Source organism: Penicillium canescens, assembly GCF_028828765.1.
Source record: "Penicillium canescens strain IBT 15451 chromosome Unknown utg000010l_segment0_segment0, whole genome shotgun sequence".
In the NCBI taxonomy this organism is placed as follows: Eukaryota; Fungi; Ascomycota; class Eurotiomycetes; order Eurotiales; family Aspergillaceae; genus Penicillium; species Penicillium canescens.
This window is the reverse complement of record NW_026703972.1, coordinates 1,288,842-1,310,535: the sequence shown is the minus strand read 5'-3', so window position 1 is coordinate 1,310,535 and position 21,694 is coordinate 1,288,842. Positions and strand designations below refer to the sequence as shown.

Below are 21,694 nucleotides of genomic sequence, written 5' to 3'. Positions count from 1 at the left end.
CGTACGACGCGGGCGACCGAGGCTTTTGCTAATGGATAATCATGCGTCTCATACAACTATCGAATTTCTCGATTTTTGTAAGGAAAACCTGATTATTCCTTGGTATTTTGTACCTCACACGACTCATATATGTCAGCCCCTTGATGCTGAGGCTTTTTTAAGCCTAAAACATAAGTTTAAAATGGCGAATACTGAGGTTGTGGCGTGGGGTGGAAGTAACGAAAAACGCGACTTTTTCCGCAACATTGACGCCGTCCGACGCCACGCCTTAAGGTCCAAAACTATCCAAACCTCGTTCAAATCTACTGGTATCTGGCCACTAGATCCGACACAAGTTTTGGGTAATTTAGGGCAATATTCGGACGAAGAGACCTTACGCATATACGACGAGCCGTCACCTACCCGCGAATTCCCAAGTTCAGCGACCAATTCTCCGCCCAATTCTTATGCGCGTATTGAAAAATTGGAGAAGACAGTTTTCCCGCTACTTGATAACCCGAATCCTGATTTACATAAAATTCGGAAGCATCTACGGCGCGCAATTGATGCCGGAAAATCGTCTCTATACAATGCGGAACTTGCTGAGATGAGTCTTGCGCGCGCCCTTAGCCATAAAACGCCTGGGAAAAAACCTACAAAAAGCAAGCGATGGGTAAAGGGTGCTACAAAGAGTCCCCTTTCATCGATTTCAGGCAATAGGCTAGTACAGCGAAGGTGTGAGAAAGAAGATGAGTCGAAGCTTCGTGCTTAGCGGAAAGACGCAGAGAAAATGGCGGCCGATTTGACAGCTAAGGAATTGGAGGAAACACTTGAAAATGAGGAGGATGATACATTATTGGCTACTGAGGCTATTGATGGGCTTTATTTCATGGATCCTAGACCTTATACGTCTAAAAAATGAGCTAGAAGTTGAAGAAATTGAAAATTTGCATTATGGCTGTTAATTGCATTATGGCTGTGGGACACCCCCTACCCGCGAGGGTGGGGGGCGGTCCTGTGACACGGCTATATTGATACTGCCCTACAGCTTATTCGATCCAAGGCCAAATCGTTTAAATTTTATATCAAAGACCAACCTCAGCTTAGTTATATCTGTACCTGTTAACTTAATAAGGGTTGTTTATTAGACTACAAGTCTGGTGTCGATTGCTGCTTATAACTGATGGTGTTCAACTACAGGTACTGCCCGACTTGGTTTACCGCCTTCCCAATGAGGATTTAATAACAAAAAGTTCGCGAACACCGAATCGAATTCGAACCGGTCATGAATTCGAATTCGTACGAATCGTTATTTTCAATATTAATTCGAATCGAATCGAATCAGGCAAAAGTTCGATTCGATTCGATTCGTGCGGAGCGGTACTCCCCGCTTGACCTTTCGAGTCTGAACATGAGCTTTGCCCTAACAAACCAGGATTTACCGTTCATCTGCTTCAGCATAGAAGAAATTGATTGCTTGGCTGGACTGGAGGATTCGCCCGCGTCAATCTTAAAGTTTGTCGGGTCCACTGTGGAATATATCCAGATGAATCCGTTGGAGTACTCGAAGGAAGCCGCACTCGCGTTCCATTTCGAAACCAGCGTGTTGAATAATGGCCCGAAGACTGTGACTGGAAGGCCAACACAGACATAGGTTGCCTCATCAGGGCTCTCTGGACGCACAGCATTGGGTACCGATTTAGCCTCTTCAATGGATCTTGAATCAACAACGACCGAGTCGGATACCCAGAATTCAGTTGACCAGCGATTGGAAGAAAGAGAGCCTCTCTGCAACAGGGAATGCTGGAGGCCAAAGAGGCTTCCGCTGAAACGTTTTGTTTGCTTCTCTTGCTTCGCACCGAGAAGGATAATCTTCAGGTTTGCTGAATGCGTTGTCTCCAGAATCCCAATCTGATAGTCATGTGGTTCCAGGTTCGTGAGCTGTGCTTGAGGGAAGACATGAGTGAAGCCATTCTCGATGGATACGAATTTGCCTTGGCTATCAGCTTTGTTTGGTGGATGACCTTGTGGAATCATGGTGGACGAGAGTGTGATGTTGATGCTCTGGCCACAGAGCTTTGACTGTTCCCACTTCCAAACTAGCTCCTCGGTCTTCGAATATATAAAAGGGGCTTTGGTGACCGGGACTTTCGAGGAGAGATCCGCATGAGGAATATGCTTCCTGCTTTGTTCAGCATGTTTACAAATGGCCAATTGAAGTCAAAATACGTACCTACTCGTACCCCCCAATGCGACAGAAACGGACATTCCAGTACTTGTAACATCAAGTGCAGTATCACACAGTTCTTTCCAGCAAGATCTTGTCGTAGTAATCCGCAGATACTGGTCTCTGTCGACGTAAATGTGCAGAATCAGGTATTAAGTTGGCCGTCTTTGGGATGAGATTAGTGTATAAGACTGTATAGGAGCGCCTTACAGTGAGTATATCCTGACGGTCTAGGATAAAAAAGTGCACTTCACGGAGGACCAAGCGAGTTTAAGTGTTTTCCCATCACAACTTGAATGTGGTCACACTAATCTGGGCTTCCATTGTGGAAAGGTATATCCTGGTGTGAGTAGCAAGCCACGAATGTTGGCCAAACTGTTCTAGGTTACGTTGGCATCACGCCAGGCACTACTTATTGCTCAACGTTGGATACGAGCTGTTTAAATATGATTCTTTCCCACGGCGAGAGACAACACGGTCAAAGCAGGCAGGGATGCAGCTGATGGATACACAGAGCTTTTTGATCTGTGAGTAGCGTATGAAAGGAAGAAGTATGCGATGAAAATGCTCGTAGAAATTCCGGCCAACTTATCTGGATTTTTGTACTGGTCATCAAGCGCGTCAATCCATAACTGTGGCTGGAATGTCAAGTTACAAGGCTACACTACTTCAGTGAGATCCTTCCGAATAAACCTGAGGTTGAATTTGCTAGGATTTATCACATTATTGCGGGTAGAAGTGTTGAGCGGACGGAAGATGTAGATGTTGGGCGCTGCCATACTCTGGCGAAATCAGATACGTGCAATGAACAAGAAGAGACTTGCGCAGATTGCACTTTCGACATATGATGCAGAAAGCCTACCAATTGATGTACATATTCCCTCCAGCGTATGGAGACAGGGCATGGTTGGGAAAAAAATTTAACATAAACAGCCTCTTGGTAAAAAGCGATGACATTGCTTAGCACGTCAAATAGAGACGGCTTATCGACAAACTGGGGCTATGCGCAGCTCCAATACTAAGTACGAATTAAGTCTCCTCAATAGTACCACTTATATGTGGTTTTTCCTGCTCCCAGGACCGCCATATAACCAAATATTGTACAACCGAACTCTCATTCTGTTGAATAACACGTTTGCTCAGTATGCTTATTGGAACTTTCTCGCCATTCTGGAGATGTCAGCCCATTAACTCAAAATATTCTCCTCAGGCGACTTACGAGAACAGAAGAGTCATGGCAATGCATGTGGCAATGCCGGCTGTACTGGGACGACACAGAGGATCTGTTTGAGTAGGCGGATTGCCCTCCGTCGGATACCACAAATGCGCGGTCTTCACTTGTTTCCGAAATATCATCCTCGGAGTGCTCGGAGACTGACTCTGAAGCACAAGAGTCATTGAACTCACCGTGAGAGGACATGACTTCGACAAGTTCACTTTCTCCTTTCGTGGCCATCTTGGACAGGGACACTAGGTGTCAGAAGACTCAACAGAGTACGAACGAAATGATGTGTTTGACTTTTCCAGTCTGGTGCGCCGCCCGCTTATATAGCCAAAATGTCTATTTGATGACTCTATGGTCCTGACCATCTCTAGGCGGTGTCCCAACGGGCGCAGTAATTCTTGGAGGGCGGATGGAAGCCTCAGAGACGTGCGGGAGTAATTCAGCCTAGCTTATGGTGCAAACCCAGTAGACAGTTGATTCACTAGATTCCTAGTGAGGAAGACCCGGTGAGAGGCAGACTTGTTGACCAGATTAGGCGTTGAGAATCGTTGATCGATTGACTTCCCTGCGTATGCTTCATTATAACGCTGGCCATATCGATGCCAGTGAAATCATCAGCAATCCGACAAACCCATCAACAACAGGGTTGCAGTAAACATTTTGCAACGTGTACCGCGTTGACTCAACAATGGCTACGGAGGTTAATAGGGATCACGAGTGCAAGAATGACAAATGGTGGCTTTTGTCGGGCAGAATTCCCGCTTGGCCGACTTAGAGGTAGTGAGAATAGTTATGCTGGTACCAGTCTAGCCTTATTAAACCTAGCGTAATACGAAGTAACGTCGTCTATGCCCAATTAGGCTTTAGTCTATCCAGCGCTCACAAATAGACCTAACGTCGGCCAACTCGTCTTCCTACCCTTCCCTGCCTATAAGGCACTAAAACAAGCTGAATTCTTCCAAATAACATGTTTTCGCTAAACAAGCACCTGTCTCCTCTTTCTGACTAGTCAAGACACGCAAATTGAAGTTGATTGAGTCTCAAAATCGAAAAATAACGCGAAATGACATATACTCTCCAAGTCCTTCCACTCCGCCATCTCTGTCTTATGCTAATTACCCCCTGCTTGCCCTCCAGATCTCTGAAACAGGCCCTGACTCAGTCATTCTCTCCATATCCGACTCTCGCAGCTGGTATCTCCGCCGGGTACGTGGTGGAGAGATCCCTGGCGGCACACGAGCTCGCTTTCGCCGCTGCGGCAGCGGTGCCGGTGGTGCTGGTGGCGGAGTGGCCTCCACAGCTCTCTGCGGTGATAATGACCTGATAATTGCTCCTAGTGATGGGAGAGATGATGGGATAGATGCCTCTGACGGCGGAGGAGATGGCGCTGGAGCTCCTGCTGCCACAGGAGCTTCAGCTTCAAGCTTTATCGTCACCGGTTCCGGTCTTTTCCTCTTGATAATCAGGAAGACCTCATAACTATCCTTGATCTTGGTAAATTTCGTACAGAAGTCTGTGAGGAAGCTGTTCATGATCTTCCCGCATGCCTAGGAACCAAGGCTCCTTTTTATTTTTAACTGCAGTTGCAAATCGAAATGTATCTCCCTCCTCACGTGTGTAATCCTCAGGGTCGAGCTCTACTAGAAGCTCGTTTTCGATGAAATCGACGAAGCTACTAATAGTACCCGGCGTAAGGATTGGAGTAACTGTAGCTACTCATAACGAGACAAGTTAGTATATCTCTCTTAGCTGCGGGATCTCTCCATACTTAGCTTTTCAAGCCTATCTGGCTTTCCCGATGCTAAGCACCAATAGAGATAGCAGTGGACGATTAATGAGACTGTCGCTGGCGCTGTAGGGACTTGAAGTCGCCCTCGGCCGAGGCGGCCACCTCCGGAGCTTCTCCCACCAATAAATTGGCGCTGAATCGATCGCTGTTGGATCTGGCGCTGCCGGATCTCATTTGTCGTCCCCGATAAGGCCTGGAAGCGTGGTTCAGGGGTAATTAGGCTTCTCTCGTAAAGGGTCGCCCTAGCCGAAGAGGATAAATTCTGTATAGGAGTTCTCGTGCTATACGTAGGGGAAGTAATCTGGGCAGTGGAGACAGGAGGATAAGTAAAAACATCTTCCCCAGTATCGTGGGACTGAGTATCGCGGTAGTGCGCCATAAAAACACAAATAGGATGTTTTTCGAGGAAGAATATCAGGTACAAAAATAATGTGAACATAGGAGGGAGCCGAGTCAGCTTGGAACAGAACGAAATCCCCTAGTAAAATTAGTACTCAGTTAAGACTTTATGACGAACTGAGGCATGGATATCTTACCACAACGAATCCACGGATAGGCTTATTTAGCGTCGGCGCCTTCCCCTATTAGTTTCGTATGGTAATCCGGATAGAGCCGGAAGTATAGCGCCGTGATAACCTCGTGTTTTGGCGTTGAGACATATATACGTAAGAAAGTTTATATATCGAATTACCTCCGTCGATCCCCTTCTTCCTAGATACTAATTGGCTATCCTAAAATCCTAAGAGCGCTATGGCACTCGCTGATCGGCCTGTGTTTGGATATTGGGCCGAGATGCTGTATAGCGGCGCTGAAAATTAGCTTTCCTGTGCCTCTCCAGGCTCCCAATCCCACGCGCCGAGGGGTTTTGTAGTGAGGCGGAGCACTGGATACTCATCCAATTGGTCATGGAGAAGGGCACGGCGGCGGAGTTCGAGATATTCTGCACGGTTAAGGATGACTAACTTCCACTGGCGCACGAGACGGGGGGTCCTCAGGATTGAAGTCATTCCCAGGCCCATAAAGCTCGGCTCCAATCTCCTGAAGCTGCTGGTGGCACCAAGCCAGGACGTCAAGGGGTAAATATTCATCTTTATCCCAGTCCCGGACGTCCTCCTGTAGCTCGCGAAGCAGCATAGGATCAACTGCACGCTGGTAATCGGGCTTAGATGCATTAAAATAATTCATAAAGGGCTTCCCGGTAACAGCGTTCGGCCGTGACTTTTGCTTTCGGATATTATGAATATTCCAGGTCTTAGCGTACTCGCTAATAACCCGGCGGAGTGTAGGCATATAGACCGCAAGAAGGGCGACTTGCTCAGGGATAGAGCCGGAGAAGAGACCTATAGAGGATTAGCGGCAGCAGCGGATAGTGGGCAGGATAACTTACCTTGTTCCTGGAGCTCCCGGAAATACTGGTAATAGAGGAAAGTACATGACTTAGATAACTGCGCCCACCAAGCCTCTATTCTCTGGTTATCTGTACTTCGTCCTAGCCAGAAACAGTCTCCATGGGCAGCCTCTGGATCGAAAACCTGCCGCAGCGCCCATTGTGCATCCCCAATTAGGGATGTCTCCGAGCCGAGGTCAGACCGAATAATCTCCGGTTGGTAGCAGAGGTCGGCGATGGTGTCAAGAAACTGAGAGAGAACGCTCACTGCTGTACGAGAACTAATTCCCACGTATATCCAGAGAATATACCGAGAGTACCCATCAATAGCGGCATAAACCTCAACTCCGAACTGCGCTAGCTTCATATAACCATCCACATGCCACACGAAATTCGGCCCAGGGCACCAATACTCGCCGCGGGAGCGCTGGAGATCGTATGATCGGCGGAGGAGTGAGTCAGGGCGAAGGGAGCGGTAGACTTCGAATACTCGGTGCTGTGGGAAAAGAAAACCATGACGGCGAAGGTGGTGATAGAGAACGCGACGCCCATAACCTTCGGCATCGCCAATCCCAAGCTCCTCGGTCAAGATAACCTCGATTTCGAGCCGCTGCTGCTGCCTCTGAAGCGGGCAGTCTGTACGAAGCTGAATTCCAAGCTGTTTTCGTAACCTTTTAAGTGTAGGTTCAGAGACCTGGAATCCCTCCTTTTGTAGCACTTCGAGTGTCTCTTTAGGAGATAAACCGGCTTCGGTAACTAGCGTGAGAAGGCGAGCGTGCAAAGCTTCATTTTGGCTGGGTAGTTCGCGTCGCAGGCCCCAGGAAGAAAGGCGAGTTTTGAGCGTGCGAAGTGAGATATTGACGCCGTAGCTTTGTATGATGGTCTGGATATTGGCAATAGGTGTATTCTGAGAATATAAGAGAGTAATCTCCTCCCTATAAGACTCTAGGTTAATTGGAGGGCGTGGCATGGTAAAAATAGAGGTTATTCATACGAGCCCAAAATAGTAGGAATTATACTGTGTTAAAATCAATAGAAAGGATTGCCGGCTACCTGGTCATACGGTCTTATATACACACTACACTAGCGTAACTACTGAGTCGGAGATTTAGTAACGTAATCTACGGGCGAGTGAAACACCGCAAAATACCATATTGAATGCCATATTTTGATTCCTCTATATCTCAACCACTAGCGGTTTATTCTTGTTAAAATTTGAAACAACAGTTTTCCAAGCAAGAGCAATAATATATCTAGATTTTGAGCTAGTCAGACCATTATTTCGACACTTTACCATAAAATACAGCGTAGTTTTGATATTGAGACATCAATATATATATATCTCCTATTTCTTAAACTTTCTATGCTGCACCACTAGGTCACAAATGCTATTTAGGTTATACGAGCTTTATATGCTATCCGAAAGAGCTATATTTTTGGAGATATGAAGTTGTTATTTATCGCATTTAGTATGGAGTTTTGGGGTATTTCACACGCCCGTGTGTTTCACTCGCCCGTGGATTACGTTATTCCGACCTAGAACTACAGTGACTGGACATAAGTTTCTACACCCCGGCCAGCTCACCGTCTCTATTGATTTATACCGCCTACCTAAAGCGCGTAGTATAGAACCATGCTAAAAATAGTAAGCGACGCAAACCTAGGATGGGAGCATTTCCTTGAGACGATTCCGCAGCGGATGGAAGCTATTATTGGGAGCCAGAGGCGGTATACACCGTATTAGATTCCATAGTATGAATTCATGGAGGTTTTTGACTGGCAGTATATTATATAATCAGGGGATGGGGCCAGACAGTGTAGAAACTTATGTCCAGTCACTGTAAGTCTGTTCCTCGCCATAGTGGCTAACCTAATTAAGGTAGGGCGAACAGGATATAAAATACGGGCGGAAAAGGAGGCGGTATACAGATTGCCCAATTATATTGGATTCTGGGTTATTGCACTCGTGATCCCTATTAACCTCCGTACAATGGCGAAGCAGAGCCCGGAACACCACCGACATTTCAATTTGCGGGCCGCCTAAATTGAGAATTTTGGATCAACATTGCTGTTTCTTCAATGTGTCACGGAATTCAACTTCAACACCCAAGGCAAAAGAACGGACAGATTAGTCAGGAGAGCAAGATACATAATGTCTGACGCATTGACTGATTCCTGGGACCCAGCGGTCGCTCTACCATAAAACCCTAACATCCGTCTCGCTTGGTTTGCCTATGATCCTATCTATACCGACGGGTCTCCTCGCCAGTGAAACACCTCTTCAGCGCGATGTTTTCAATTGGGACAGACTCAGACCCGTCATCTGTTCCAGTATCGCGGTCTTCGGTATGTCTTCCCCGGATGCAGTCAATTGATTCTCACCTAAGAAACGACTTACAGTCTTTCGCTGGCCACTCAAGGATCGTTGCTTTGGAAGCTGGACCGAGAAGTCCCTCGGCCAACCTCACGCGGTTTGCACCCGACCGCCGACATTGGGTGCTCTACGAGACCGCCCAGGAGCACGAATTCTTATCGTGGTGGCTGGAGACCGAATATGGACAACAACTGACCAAAAATGGACAATACAAATTCAGATGGTCGACTGAGTCGCGCTCCTCGGAGGTGTGGAGGCACTTTGACCAGGTGGCAGAGCTCAGGTCTGGTCGACCCAAGGTAGTGTGTCGGTCTTGCCTCACGCCGCTGAATCACCCACATCACCCACATCACAAATCTCATGGAACGAGCGCAATGGGTAAGCACCTGAAATCCAACTCTTGTCGGAGAAGCAAGCAGAAGGTGTCCGTTTCTGCTGTCACCCCAGGCGCAACCCAGGAGGCCCGTGCGGGCTTTCCCCCCGAGAGGAGCAGATTCACCAAGGCGCAGCTCAAAGAACAGCTTCTGCGGACAATTACATCCGCAAATCTTCCATTTGGGCTCACGGAAGAACCCACATTCAGGGAATTGTTGAACCTGGTCTATGCCGGACCTCAAGTTTTGGAGCTTCCCTCGTCAAAACAACTCCGCCAGCATATGCACGATGTGGCAACTACCTACCAAGAGTCACAACAGCAGGATCTGCCCGGGGACTCCAAAGTTTCGATTGCCTTGTGCTGTTGGAAGAGTCCACTCGGATGGGACTTCATGGCTATTACTGCGTATTACTTTGATAAAGAGTGGAGCTACCGAGAGGTGCTGCTTGGATTCGAGCTACTTTGCAGGCCCGAGACAGGGACTGACCCGGGTGATCAAATACTTGCACTGATCGGGAACAAAGGGCTGCTTGGTCGGATATTCAGCGTGACAATTGACTATAGGGTCGACGAGAATCTGGTGCTGTCATTACAAGAGACGTTGATTTCCTCTGGTGGTATCAGCCGTCTGCAGTGCTTTGTTGGGCTTCCTGGCACAGTGCAGGCCATCCAGCTCTGTCTTCGGCGGTATATCGAAAACATCACAAGCTCCCCAGAAAGGGAAAGGGTTGAGAATGTGCGAGCAATATCACACGCCAATGGTTGGACTGAACCTTCAGATGGCGAAGAAATAATGTGTGTTTTGGAAAAGGTGAATTTCCTCCGTCCTCCTGACGAGAAACAGCTCTGAACCTTGTGTCTTGCAGATTCGATCGTTTGCAAAGTTTGTCAACGAGACCCCCGAGAAGCGCGATGAATTCTTGTGTCTTCAGCCCCCAGGGATTCGACTCTTGCCGTTGGACGATGCAAACGCCCGCTGGAATTCGGTGTTTTTGATGTTGAAGCGAGCCAGCAGATTGCGAAGATTTATCGACCAGTACTGCCAAGAAAGGGGGAATTTACGGTACAAATTGACGAATACGGACTGGCGCAAGGTTGACTACGTCCTGCAGCTGACAATGCCATTCATCCAGTTCACTACAGCCCTCCTGGCCTCGAAAGAGGCGACAGTCCACAAAGTCTGTTTCGTGTTCAAGATACTAATGACGCATATCGACCAGTCAGCTGAAATATTGAGAAGAAAATCAGCTCCATGGAAGCGAACACTACTTGAGGCGTCGCTTGTCATGAAGATGGAACTTGGAGAAGTCTATGAAAAGACATTTCAAGACTTTGGGGTCATGTATGGCACTGGAACTTTTGTTGCGCCCCAATATAAGGTGTCCGCATTCGATGGCGCCTCGTCATGGCAAGGCTTGGGCCATCCCGAGCGCTACATTGAATATCTCAGGATCTTTCACCTACAGTATCGGCCGCAAATGCCCACGAGCTTGTCATGTGTGAATGGACTGTCTTGCTCTCCGCAGCTTCTGGGGCTCGACCGGCTTCTGCATCCACTAGCTGGTCTGGCTGGTAGTTCAAGGAGTGGGCAAGATGAAGTTGATCAATATCTCCGCGAAGGTCTGGACAACTACTCACTATGTTTTCTGTTGACTACTGACACACAACAGGAGTTGTCAATATCTCGCCATGCGCTTACTGGAAAGACCATCAACACAAATGGCCTGTTCTCACTCGACTGGCTCGAGATCTACTCTCCATTCCGGCTACAGGTGCTGGCACAGAGCGACTTTTCACAGTTGCACCAAAAATCTGCTATGCGCATGGGGAATATTTAGATGAGTCGGCCATGCAAGACCTAGTGATGTATGCGTACTCGGAGGAATCTGAAAGAGGGAAGCAATTGATCAGCCGGCTAGAACGTAACAAGGAAAGTAACGAAGAATGGGAGGAGTTCGAAACAGAGGCAGAAAGGCCTGAACCGATCAGCGAGGATGAGTGGAGCCCAGCTGAAGCGAGTATTGACGAGCGCCCAGAGGACGACGAAAACAGCGAGGCAGACACAGTGATTCCGGAAAGCGCACCTACGGATGACCTGGGCCAGGATATGGCGGATGAAGGCGATGAGGACTCATTCCTGCCCCCGCCTGTCACGCGGCTCATCAATAGCGTTCGAAGAAGATTCTCAGGCAGAATGACAGTGATCTAGCAGGGTGTCTCATCATTCTTCTCCGGTGTTTGTTTGTTGGAATTTACCCTGCCTATCCTGCAAGAATGATACTCGCATTACAAATTCATTGTCGCTGATTTATAATAAGCCGCGCCCATGGAAAGGGGAAAACGTCATATCAACAGATCCTGGAAAGCGCGTATGCAAGACAGTCAACGTTACAATTGTCACTTTTAGCACTGCAGTCTTGTTGCGTTTTCTGAGAGAGATGTGGTGGCGATTAGCTGACGCTTCTCTCCATCATGGGCTCATCAAAATACGTAGCAGTACCTTAATGCAAAAATGAGCAAGTGTTACAACTTTGAAAGCAGAATACATAATATCATGAGATCTCAATTACATCTTACTACTGACACGCGACAAAACGCGGCTATCTCAAACAGATCAGTGGACGCTTTATATTATATTGTCAGTGCTAAAATACAGTGAAAGTGACAAATCAGTTTAAGGATAATCAGCGTTCCTTATTAATCTCCAAATAAATGATATAAGTGCCATTATATGTCTTGCTGCTGCGGTGGAGTGTAGTCAGACTGTCGTCCGTTCAAAGTATGGAGCTTTTGGTAATCAAAATGATCGTTGGCTGGACAAATTCTGGCTATCCATTTCAGGCTTTAGCTGAGCATCCATATTAGTACAGTACAGATGGATTAAGAGAGCAAGATAACCTGTTGAGGCCGCCAACAATCAAGCTGATGGAACTACCGGTAAAACGTGTTGACCATTGCTTGTGCAAGTATAAAGACACTAGATGGGAGAATGGTAAGAGTTTCCAGAGTTGCCTAATCCATGTACGTCTCTGCCACTCCTACGTCATTCCTCCGTTTAATGGTGCGGCGGTTCTGTCAGCAGCAAGCCTCTTGCTTTAATATCCTGTTGTTATTACCTTTGCTGGCAAATTAGCATCGTGGTAAGATTTTACAGCAACCCAAGTATGGCATTACGAGATGAGGTTGTTAGCGTACGCGATCCTCTATCGTCTGCACTCGGGCAAGATTGTACAACAAACGAATAGTGCATTATTACCATCCCAACGTTCAAACAAGCTGGGATGAATCTTACTTTCGATTCCGATATTAACAGAGGTTTTGACTAGTACAGGAACATGGGTTATAGGTGGCTGCGCTGACAAACGTTTGTCTTGGGGACGTAACTCTGTGTAAGAAAAAGGGATAAGAATGCATAGACTCCTTTAGTAACGAAGAATCACAGCCTTCAGAAACACAACAGGCAAACTATGGACGAAACCTAAGTTGGGAAGGTGCTGGAAGATTCCCCCGTAGACACGACACTCAGAGAAGCCCAAGCTTTTGCAAAATCCAGGCCCGTTTGGCACCTTTCATGGTTGCCCCATTCTTTTTGAGATATGCTTTGGTAAATGGGAGGCCTTTGCAATCAGGACGCCCGGCGTGTTCCAGCCACGACAATGGTGTCCCGTACATATCGTCGAGAGCATTGACTTGGGCTCCATTTTCTACCAGAATTCTCGTTGCGTTGTAAGAGCCATACTCAGCAGCCCAGGAAAGAGGGGTACGTTTGTTTTGATCGCGATCGTCAATTGGCGCACCAATATCCAGAAGTCGTAAAAGAAGCTCAGTACAGTCCCCCATAGCGGCGTAATGAATCAGAGACCTCTTGAAAGGGCCCCTTGGGTTGCATATGCCCCGGGATTGGACCGACTTCTGAGTTGCTTCGAGGAAAGCCATGATGTTCTCGTCCAGCGCATTCATCTGGATATTTTTGAGGCGCTTGAATTCACCATCCATGGTTGTGGTGGATTGAGAGGACATGGTCTTTAGAAACTTCGAAAAAGCCAAAGGTCAGGGTCGCGAGAGCCCGTGACCAAGCTGGGGGATCATAGGCTATATAGTAATGGTGGGCGAGGATGTCCCATGTCTCCCAAAGTATAAAATATGAATATGCTTTCTGCTATATATGTGCTTTTCGGCGGGTTCTATTTCATTTTAGTGATGCAGGATGCTACTTGGAAGCACAGGAGTAAAGTTCAAGGGCATTCTGTTGTATCAGTATGTGTTTCATGGCCTCGACAAAGTGCGGCTGCCGGCCGCAACATACAGTATGCAGCGGATTTGGGTTGAAGAGACGAAAAGGCTAACAAAAAGCCAGAGGCAACTCACCCGCACCGTGTTGTATTGCCTCAGAAACATGAATTGGATCGTTCAACACAGCGTGTTGTGGGGACCAAGGCTGGGCCGACTTCCGGAACAAGACCGCCGACCACACACGCGGCCTGATACGCCTCGTAATTGGATACATGGGTCCTCGGTTATGAATAGCATAGATCTATCAGAATGGACAAAGACCAAGGTCGGAATCTATGGTTGTGCATTTAGCGCCCCACGTTATCCTAGACGCGGGACATCACTTCGAAAATGGCCTGCTACGCCACAAGTGTCAAAGTGCATATCCAGTCCTCACTTCTTCAGCCACGACGACACGCCATAAAGCTGTAACAAGCCATTTTCCTTCGGCCGGGTTGTGAGGTGTAATCTGGTGAGATGTTGAAAGGAAGTACCTCAGAACTCCGGAGCTCATCAGTTCTGGAAAGGTCGCCCGCATGTTCTAACCCTAGATACGTCAGGGTTATTGTGCAAGCATCAAGTTGTCTTAGCTGGCCTAAACTGATCTAACCGATTCCTGACCGCATAGTGAGCCTCAATAACCGACCATACTTGCCAAAGTGTTAATCTCCTATGCACCTCAACTTTGGTCAGCCGACTGACATTTATAATTCAATATGTGCCCCCTACAGGCTATCTGAAGGCTCTCAGAAATCTCGGTAATTCTATAAAAGTCTCTGTCATCCTTCCTCGTTTAGCTCGACTACACACAACGCCGAATCAATCGGTTAAGAAATACAGGACACGAGACGCAACACACAATATATTTTCGAATTTTAAGCTCCTGTAATTCGTCTAAGACAAGGAAAATGCGTTTCTCCATCGTTATGATTCTCGCCAGTGCCTATGCAAGCGGATCCCTCGGCGGCACCCTGGAGATCATTGATATTGATGGTCAATGCGCGATATGGTCCTATGACAACCATGGCTGCACGGGATCTTCAGCATTCTTTGGCCAGCTTGAGGGAGAAAAATGCTCAAGTAAGTGGACTTCTGGCATAAGAGTCAGCAAAAAGAGTTACTAACAAACTCGCAGCGGTGAACGAAGTCGGAGACCGTACCCATCGCTACCCTGTGCACGGGGTGGAGGCTTGTGGCACGGAAGACAATTCGTCAGCTGCATGGATTCAGGTGAAGGATACGGGGGTGGTCACCTTCTCCAATCACCAGGGAGAAATGTCGTCATGTACATTAGACAACGGACTCAAGCATGGCAGCCGATGTATTGCTTCTGACTCGGGATCTTCCACCAAGGCGTCCTCCGCTTTGACGACACCGAAGTCTTCGTCATCAGTGTCGGAGTCATCCTTGACTACCTCCCAGACCGCACCTTCTTCTGATTGTTCCGCGGATTGAGGAAATATGAAGAACAAGTGCAACTCTCGGGATGTACCAAACATACCCTTCACTACTTTGCAGGTGCATGGAATTTTTGGCTTTCTATTATTTATGTTTTTCAATGTCTGGTTTCATTTCCTTTTTGAACATTATATGTATTGAGGGCAAATTAGACGGAGACGTGGACAGCAATGCATTGAGTTAGACTGGATGGGTGTTCTGATAGATTTATGCTGATTCATAGGTTGTGATTTGATTCTGCATTTTGTCCTTTAGGTTCAGTTGGGAGAGGGGTAATAGCTTGTGCTGTAGCTATGCTTTGCTTTCCAATTTGGGCGCTTCTCTTGAAGACTTCCATCGATATGATAGTATTCGAGACCTTGTCCCAATCCGACGAAAAGCAAATAAGGGACTTCCCATTTTCGGAAATTTGGGCCATGGTGATTGAATATGCCCTTTGATGTTGCAGGTTAGTTTGTGCGTTATATTGTCGTCCCAGGGATTGAACATACATATAATATGACGCTTCTTGAATTTTCCGACGGTCTTCGAGCTCGACGACAAACAGCTCGCCAATCACGGGAGCACGGGTAATGCAAATACCAATGACAGGTTCAAGAGGTATCTTGTTACCTTGAGAATCTGCCAGAATCAGTTCCGAATTCGCATGGTTTGCTTGGAGCGATTGCCTGCTTGTCCTAGCGCATTGTTTAGTCTTTCAATTTCCTTTCTTATCACTTGGACCGAGGAATCACATACAACAGATCGCCCTGTTGGGAGTAAGAAGCTATGTCGATGGAGAAACCGTGCTTGAGATTTGCAAGTTGGGGTTGGGTTGTATGCAACTCCCTGCAGTGGTATTCGACGTCTAGCACCCGCACGTAAAGTGGGTTTACGAGTGCAGCCTTGCTACTAACATCGACGGGCGTGGCGTAAGTTCTTGCTCCGGTATTTTTCCGGAAGCCAACATATCCCGGACGACCGCTACGGAACGTGCTATGACTCGTGGATTGCTGATTCCGCAGTGCAAATATTTTTATCGGCAGGGACTCTCGCAGGGCGGTCTTTGGGCCGATGGCTCGGTTTTGGCGCCCTAACAAGGAGTCATCAGCAAGCTGGTAACGATTTCTCAGTTCTGGACCGTACTCAAGATCTCTTGAGAGTTGTTAGATTGAGGGTCCCCAATTGTGAATAACCGGTCGACTATTGTGAAACAATTTGTTGTATAAAGCTCCCCGCTAACTTTGTCGAGTACTCTCGCAAGGTCCTGGTGGTCGTAGTTTCTCATAACGCATGCTAGGACTTCGGATTTCTCTGGACATACATTAGTATTAGTGTTAAAAAGAGTGCACGACGTAAGACTGACCGGATTCTTGCATACCTGAGGCGTCTTTGAAGCCCCATTCAACGCTAGTGGGCCACCACCTAGGTTCCTCTTCCAGTCTCGATTTCACAGCAGCCAAAACCTCGTCATTAATAAAATTCCAATCAACGGCGCTTGGCCACCAATGTGGTTTGTTTTCCAATCTCAGTTTCGCAGTCGCCAGAAAGTGGTTGTAGAGCACTTCTCTATCGTTAGGGCAGAGTGCTTGGAACTCTCCATAATATTGGTCGGCGTAAGTTGGAACCGAAAAGTCGACCTTTGCGTCCATTGTGTTATTCATGGATGGGTAAAGTTTGAACGTCCAAATAGTAGGAGGGCAAGGGATTGTTTTAAACACAAGAGCAACAGATCAATCGTAGGGAAAAGTCACTGCCCTGACCTAGCTGCCGAGCGAGCTTGGAGGGCATGAAAGCTGGACCATTCCTATTTGGAGAGCCGCTAGGGGCCTGAATCCCTGTTTGGGTTTCGCAGGCATAAGCAACCTATAATCAAATTGAAGGCTTCCGACTGCAATGCGGTGAATCCAATTTTTCTTGGTTCGGTTTATCGCACTTGGCTGCTAGTAATGGAGCCGTTTACCGGATTGAGAATTTTCCCCCTGCATCAACTCCTTCCTTACGAAGACTCCGGGTCCACGTATCATGGAGCCGATAATTCCATGAATTTTGATCTCAAATGCCTACTGTCAAGGCTGACTACGTTGTTTGAATCGCACCCACATGGCGCCTTGTTTACATTCCTCGTAATTATATTGAAGACTAACGCCTGGCGGGGCCCCTCACAAAAAGCGTGGCAGCTCCTAGGATGAGTTCGGCCGATTCCAACATAAATTACATTAACTGTGTCGTAAATGGAACAGGAGTCACAGCTTCGGAACTAGATTGCAAGCAGGTCTCGCCAACCCATGGGTGTTGGAAGCCTTGGAAGGGCGGCGCCATCCTGGCCGATAGGCTGTAGCCCTCCTGAGCCGGGAAGTGTCAGTGTTCTGTGTGTACGTCTAGCCCGAAACCTCGAAATTGTCTTAACCAATACACGTCCGGCAATTGTTTACTAGCCCCACCGCCAAGGCCTTAGCGCGACTCACTCGCGTCACATCCAATGGAATAGCTCTTACGGGGCCAAAGAACAACATCAAGCGTGTATAGGTCAATACCCCAAAGATATCGTAACGTCATCGGGTCTATCTTTGAGTTGGTTATGACGGAGAGCGAGTATTACGAGCTAGCCGACCCCTTGTTGAGTGGACTCACCGCCACGGAAATCTCTTTAATAGCGCACCTGCTCGGAGTCACAGAACAATTCCTCTACGCCAGCAGATATCTGAATCCGCTCAGGGAGCAGGACCCTTTCATGGTCTACTTTGAGCCACTGATCAAGAAGGGACTGCAAGTCTTAATTCTTGGTAGCGATATTCTGGATTTAATGGAGAGAATCCAGCGTCCGGCGACGTACTGGGGCAGTCGAATTGCGGAGGTAGAGACCAATGGCGGACTCATACATACGCCTGAAATTTGGATCGTGGCAATACGCCCCAACCAGCCCACGTACGAAGCGCCAACAGAGCTCGCGGCATCTGAAGAGCCATTTGACGCCTTAGTCCAGCCTGTGGAGAGCAAATACATGTACAGAGACCCCGATACGAGCATGCTGGTGATGTGGTTAAAGGGTACGGGCGTATACTGGACTACGCGCGGGCGTCAAAAAACCATGACGGATTAAGACCACACCAACTATCGTCCAAAATAAAACATGTTTCAAGCATCATCACATAGACCTCTCAGGAGTACCTCAGAATGGAAATTTCCAATGTGTAGGTCCTTATACAACCAATTGAATAGTTTCCAGTTTGGATCATCCATATGGAACTAAACGATGTCGGGCATAATACCTTGTCGATGCATCGTCGTCAATGTCGAAAGCCTGGCGGCCCCATACAAAATACCATTCGGGAACGAGAATCCTTCCCATGACCAACTGGAAGGATTTCAAGGGCAAAAGTGAAAGTTCATTCCATTATGTACGCATGTACTGTAAATGGCTATTCTGACAGGTTTCAAAAAAAGCCACGTCATCATAAGTCAAATAGCCTCGAAGGACAACAAACCACGCATGGAGTTTCAGTCTGGCGTAATCGCCCCTCGTACCGGCGGCTAGAGTCATAAATTGATTGGATAGAGGTATTAACATGGATCAGCGGGTGTCGGGCAGGACCTTTGACGCAGGGTCGGCAAGTGAACACTGACTCACTTCAGCCAGATGTTCATGCCGGGCCTCCCATTAAGACGAATCGCCTCACAGCTCACGACAAGCACTGAAACAAGACTTAAAAAGTTGGTGTGTTGGGTATCCTGGGCGGCGCTTAGACTCATTATGTATCAGTAATTCTTTCCACTTCAGCGGTATTTAAAGTCAAGCAAACATCCCAGGGAAACCCATCTCTTTCTCTTTCAGTTGCTGGGAACATTTTCATCCATCAAGCAATCAGTCCACCAGAAAGGGTAGGATCTATGCACATGCCGTTGATTCAAGATACTCTGCTAACATATTTTTGTGCGACCAGACGTTTTGGATACCATTGCAAAAATGTCTGGAGCTCTCAAAAAATTCGGCGACAGAGTCATCAATGACCCGAAACAAGTGGCAAAGCTTTTCAAAGAAGCAACTCCGGGTAGTCGGCTTCTACCATCACGAACTCCTAAGAATGATGCAGAATATCAATGTCGTATTGACGTGGGCGAAGAAATCAAAGACAAGCCAGGTCACTACAACGTCTACCTTCAAGTCAATAGCCAGGCACAGAGCGAGGGCCTCAAAGGCTGGCTAAAGAAGAACCCTCACGGAAATCTTGCAACGGGACAAATCAATCGGAAAGCTACAGACAAAGAACGACCAGAAGAAGGCAAGCGTGTCATGTCGGAATTGATTGAGCAAGCGAAAAAAAATCTTTGAACCCGGATCAGGCCTGTTGTGGTGGAAAAGGCCAGTTCTTCGCGGCTGCTTGAGGCGTGAGCTCTTCGCTCATTGCTTCGATATACATATTGTAGAGTTCCTTATTTGCCTTTCCTGTCGCTTCCCATCGGTTATTTGGAACCCAGCCGGCATCATCGGTGAAAAGCTGGTTCTTCACGAGATCACACAAATAAAGCCTGTCCTCGTATTTCAATTTTTGTTCATCGTGCTTTCGAAGTTCATTTTCTGATATCAGGAAGGGGCAGCTGCCCGGGAGCCCCAGCAAAGACCAGTCCTGGGATAAACGAATCAAACAATGGCGTAGGGGAACCAAGCTACCCTGGGAGAATAGCTGGCAGTAAGTGAAGGGCTCCCACAGCCTGGAGTCAAGTTTCATAGCATTGTAAACGCGCTGGTTTTGTGCAAGGCTGGACATCTCGTAATATTTTGACCTCGAAGCCAACTCCTTCTCGTTGACAGCCTGTTCCTTTTGCTCAGGACTTAGGTCGTCGAAACCGTCCGGTAAGTCGGGTAAGTCGGGACCAAAAGTGTAGCTCTTGGGTGGCGTAAGAAACTCGGGGAATCGAGCTTGTATGAATAAAGGACAGATCTGAGACGATTGCCAATCGATAATCCCTTCAATAATGCTAGGCTCATTCGGTGAAACAAAGATATTTCCCAGATGTAAGTCAGTATGCCACAAAGCAGGGTCTGAAGCACCTGTCACGCGTGGGTCATGAGACAAAATTGGTAGTACCATGTTCACTTTTTCCAGAAGGCTTTCATATTCATCGATCGACTGGGATCCGTCAAAATTATGTAGTTGACGTTGCACCTCAGCTCCTGAACCTGCAATATGAGCAAGCTCTCGCTTGACAATAGACAACGCATATTCTGAAAAGCGGGCCCCTACGATATATCAGTACAACTCGTCGAATATCAGTAGGATAGCACCGGTGTAGGAATACCCACAAGGACCCATATCTTTTGACGCCGATTGAGATATGTCGACGAAACTTCCGTGCCACCAGGTTCTTTTACAAGATGGTCCAATGCAAAATAGCCCTTCCGGATCTAGCTCTGGAGGGAGCAGATATTGTCGACACGTAGCAGGTAACGAGTCACGGAGGAAAAGACTGCCGTATGCTGGAAATGAGATATTACCAAGCTCCTTCTCAATTTGTACAACTTGATCGATTATTTTGTAGCGCTCCAAGTTGTTCATTGCCTCCCATGTCTCTGACAAGGCAACTCCCCTAATCTTTTCCATAATTATAAACTCCGCGCCGACCGAATTGGCAGCGTTAGAGCTCCAAGAAAAGATTTTCGGAACCCGAATAGACGTACTTGACTGCACTAGAAAAGGAAGGTATAAGCTACACGTCAAAACAACTTATGAGCGTAAGCACACAATACATACAAAACTTCAGAGTGGCAACCTCAGAAGCCGTTGTCAACGAGGGCGGACCGGCATTTGGACACGGAATCTTTGCTATGACTTCGTTTCCATCGTCCATGGTAAGAAGTAAAGCTTTGTTGAAGCTTCCTTCCAGCTTGACAACGCGAACACACTTTGTTGCATCGCTGAAATGTGCTGCAGCTAGGCGACAAAGACTGTCGAGATCAAATTTCACATAACGTAGCTGCTGTTGGGCCTTTTCGTCAACGAGCCATCGACCTGACGTGTATCGAAAGAGATCTTCCGACTTCCCTGCATCGAACTCAAACGTCGCATTAGCTATCTGATCATCTACCGGCTAAATGGAGACACAGAAAACATCATATGGCACACCTGTGTGGTTCAGGGCAATAGATTCTTTCATCGACATTGTTCGAGAGGGAGCTCGGTTCGGGCGCACAAACGCCGCACTAGAGATGCAACGAATAGCAGCTGGAAGACTGCAAGACGGAAACTTTGCAGGCAGGGGTCGAGATACCAATCGAAATGAATATTGAGATGATAGCTGCCTCCACATAGTAAGAACAAAGCTTTGACTGGTGCAAGGGGCCAAGAGTGAGAATCACGAAATGGCTAATGCGATTGAAACGGTGAATCACGGGATCACAAGGGGATGAAGTGGCCTGACGTGGCTGAGGTGGGTCAACATGTTCGCACGTGATCATGATAAACATAGCCACACTGTCAAGCCAGAAATATCTCCGAGAAATATTTCTAGTGATTATTTGAATGAAACATGCTGGATTCTGGCTCATAAGCGTCTTATCATCTTCAGAAGGCACTTGTGGCTGATTGGCCGACGTGAAAGGGTATACTGGCTAAAGACGCAAGATTCC

The 21,694-nt window shown here is 47.5% G+C and overlaps 5 protein-coding genes across 5 annotated transcripts; 3 read left to right on the top strand and 2 right to left on the bottom strand.

Annotated features, from left to right (window-relative positions):
• Window positions 1–14,537: 14,537 nt before the first annotated feature.
• Window positions 14,538–15,084, top strand: N7446_012288 (uncharacterized protein; the record flags this gene model as incomplete). Its single annotated transcript, XM_058521030.1, has 2 exons — window positions 14,538–14,709; window positions 14,765–15,084. 2 exons carry the CDS (start codon window positions 14,538–14,540, stop codon window positions 15,082–15,084), a joined length of 492 nt encoding a protein of 163 aa, XP_058366396.1.
• A 1,111-nt stretch (window positions 15,085–16,195) lies between these two features.
• On the bottom strand, window positions 16,196–16,718 carry N7446_012287 (uncharacterized protein; the record flags this gene model as incomplete). The annotated part of the gene is made up of 2 exons (XM_058521029.1): window positions 16,196–16,380; window positions 16,433–16,718. The coding sequence occupies 2 exons, from the start codon at window positions 16,716–16,718 to the stop codon at window positions 16,196–16,198; spliced, it is 471 nt and encodes a 156-aa protein (XP_058366395.1).
• A 929-nt stretch (window positions 16,719–17,647) lies between these two features.
• Window positions 17,648–18,169, top strand: N7446_012286 (uncharacterized protein; the record flags this gene model as incomplete). The annotated part of the gene is made up of 1 exon (XM_058521028.1): window positions 17,648–18,169. The coding sequence occupies one exon, from the start codon at window positions 17,648–17,650 to the stop codon at window positions 18,167–18,169; it is 522 nt and encodes a 173-aa protein (XP_058366394.1).
• An 864-nt stretch (window positions 18,170–19,033) lies between these two features.
• On the top strand, window positions 19,034–19,399 carry N7446_012285 (uncharacterized protein; the record flags this gene model as incomplete). The annotated part of the gene is made up of 1 exon (XM_058521027.1): window positions 19,034–19,399. The coding sequence occupies one exon, from the start codon at window positions 19,034–19,036 to the stop codon at window positions 19,397–19,399; it is 366 nt and encodes a 121-aa protein (XP_058366393.1).
• Window positions 19,400–19,406: 7 nt separating this feature from the next.
• N7446_012284 (phosphotransferase family protein) lies at window positions 19,407–21,228 on the bottom strand (the record flags this gene model as incomplete). The annotated part of the gene is made up of 4 exons (XM_058521026.1): window positions 19,407–20,308; window positions 20,372–20,755; window positions 20,820–21,110; window positions 21,192–21,228. The coding sequence occupies 4 exons, from the start codon at window positions 21,226–21,228 to the stop codon at window positions 19,407–19,409; spliced, it is 1,614 nt and encodes a 537-aa protein (XP_058366392.1).
• Between the last annotated feature and the right edge of the window lie 466 nt (window positions 21,229–21,694).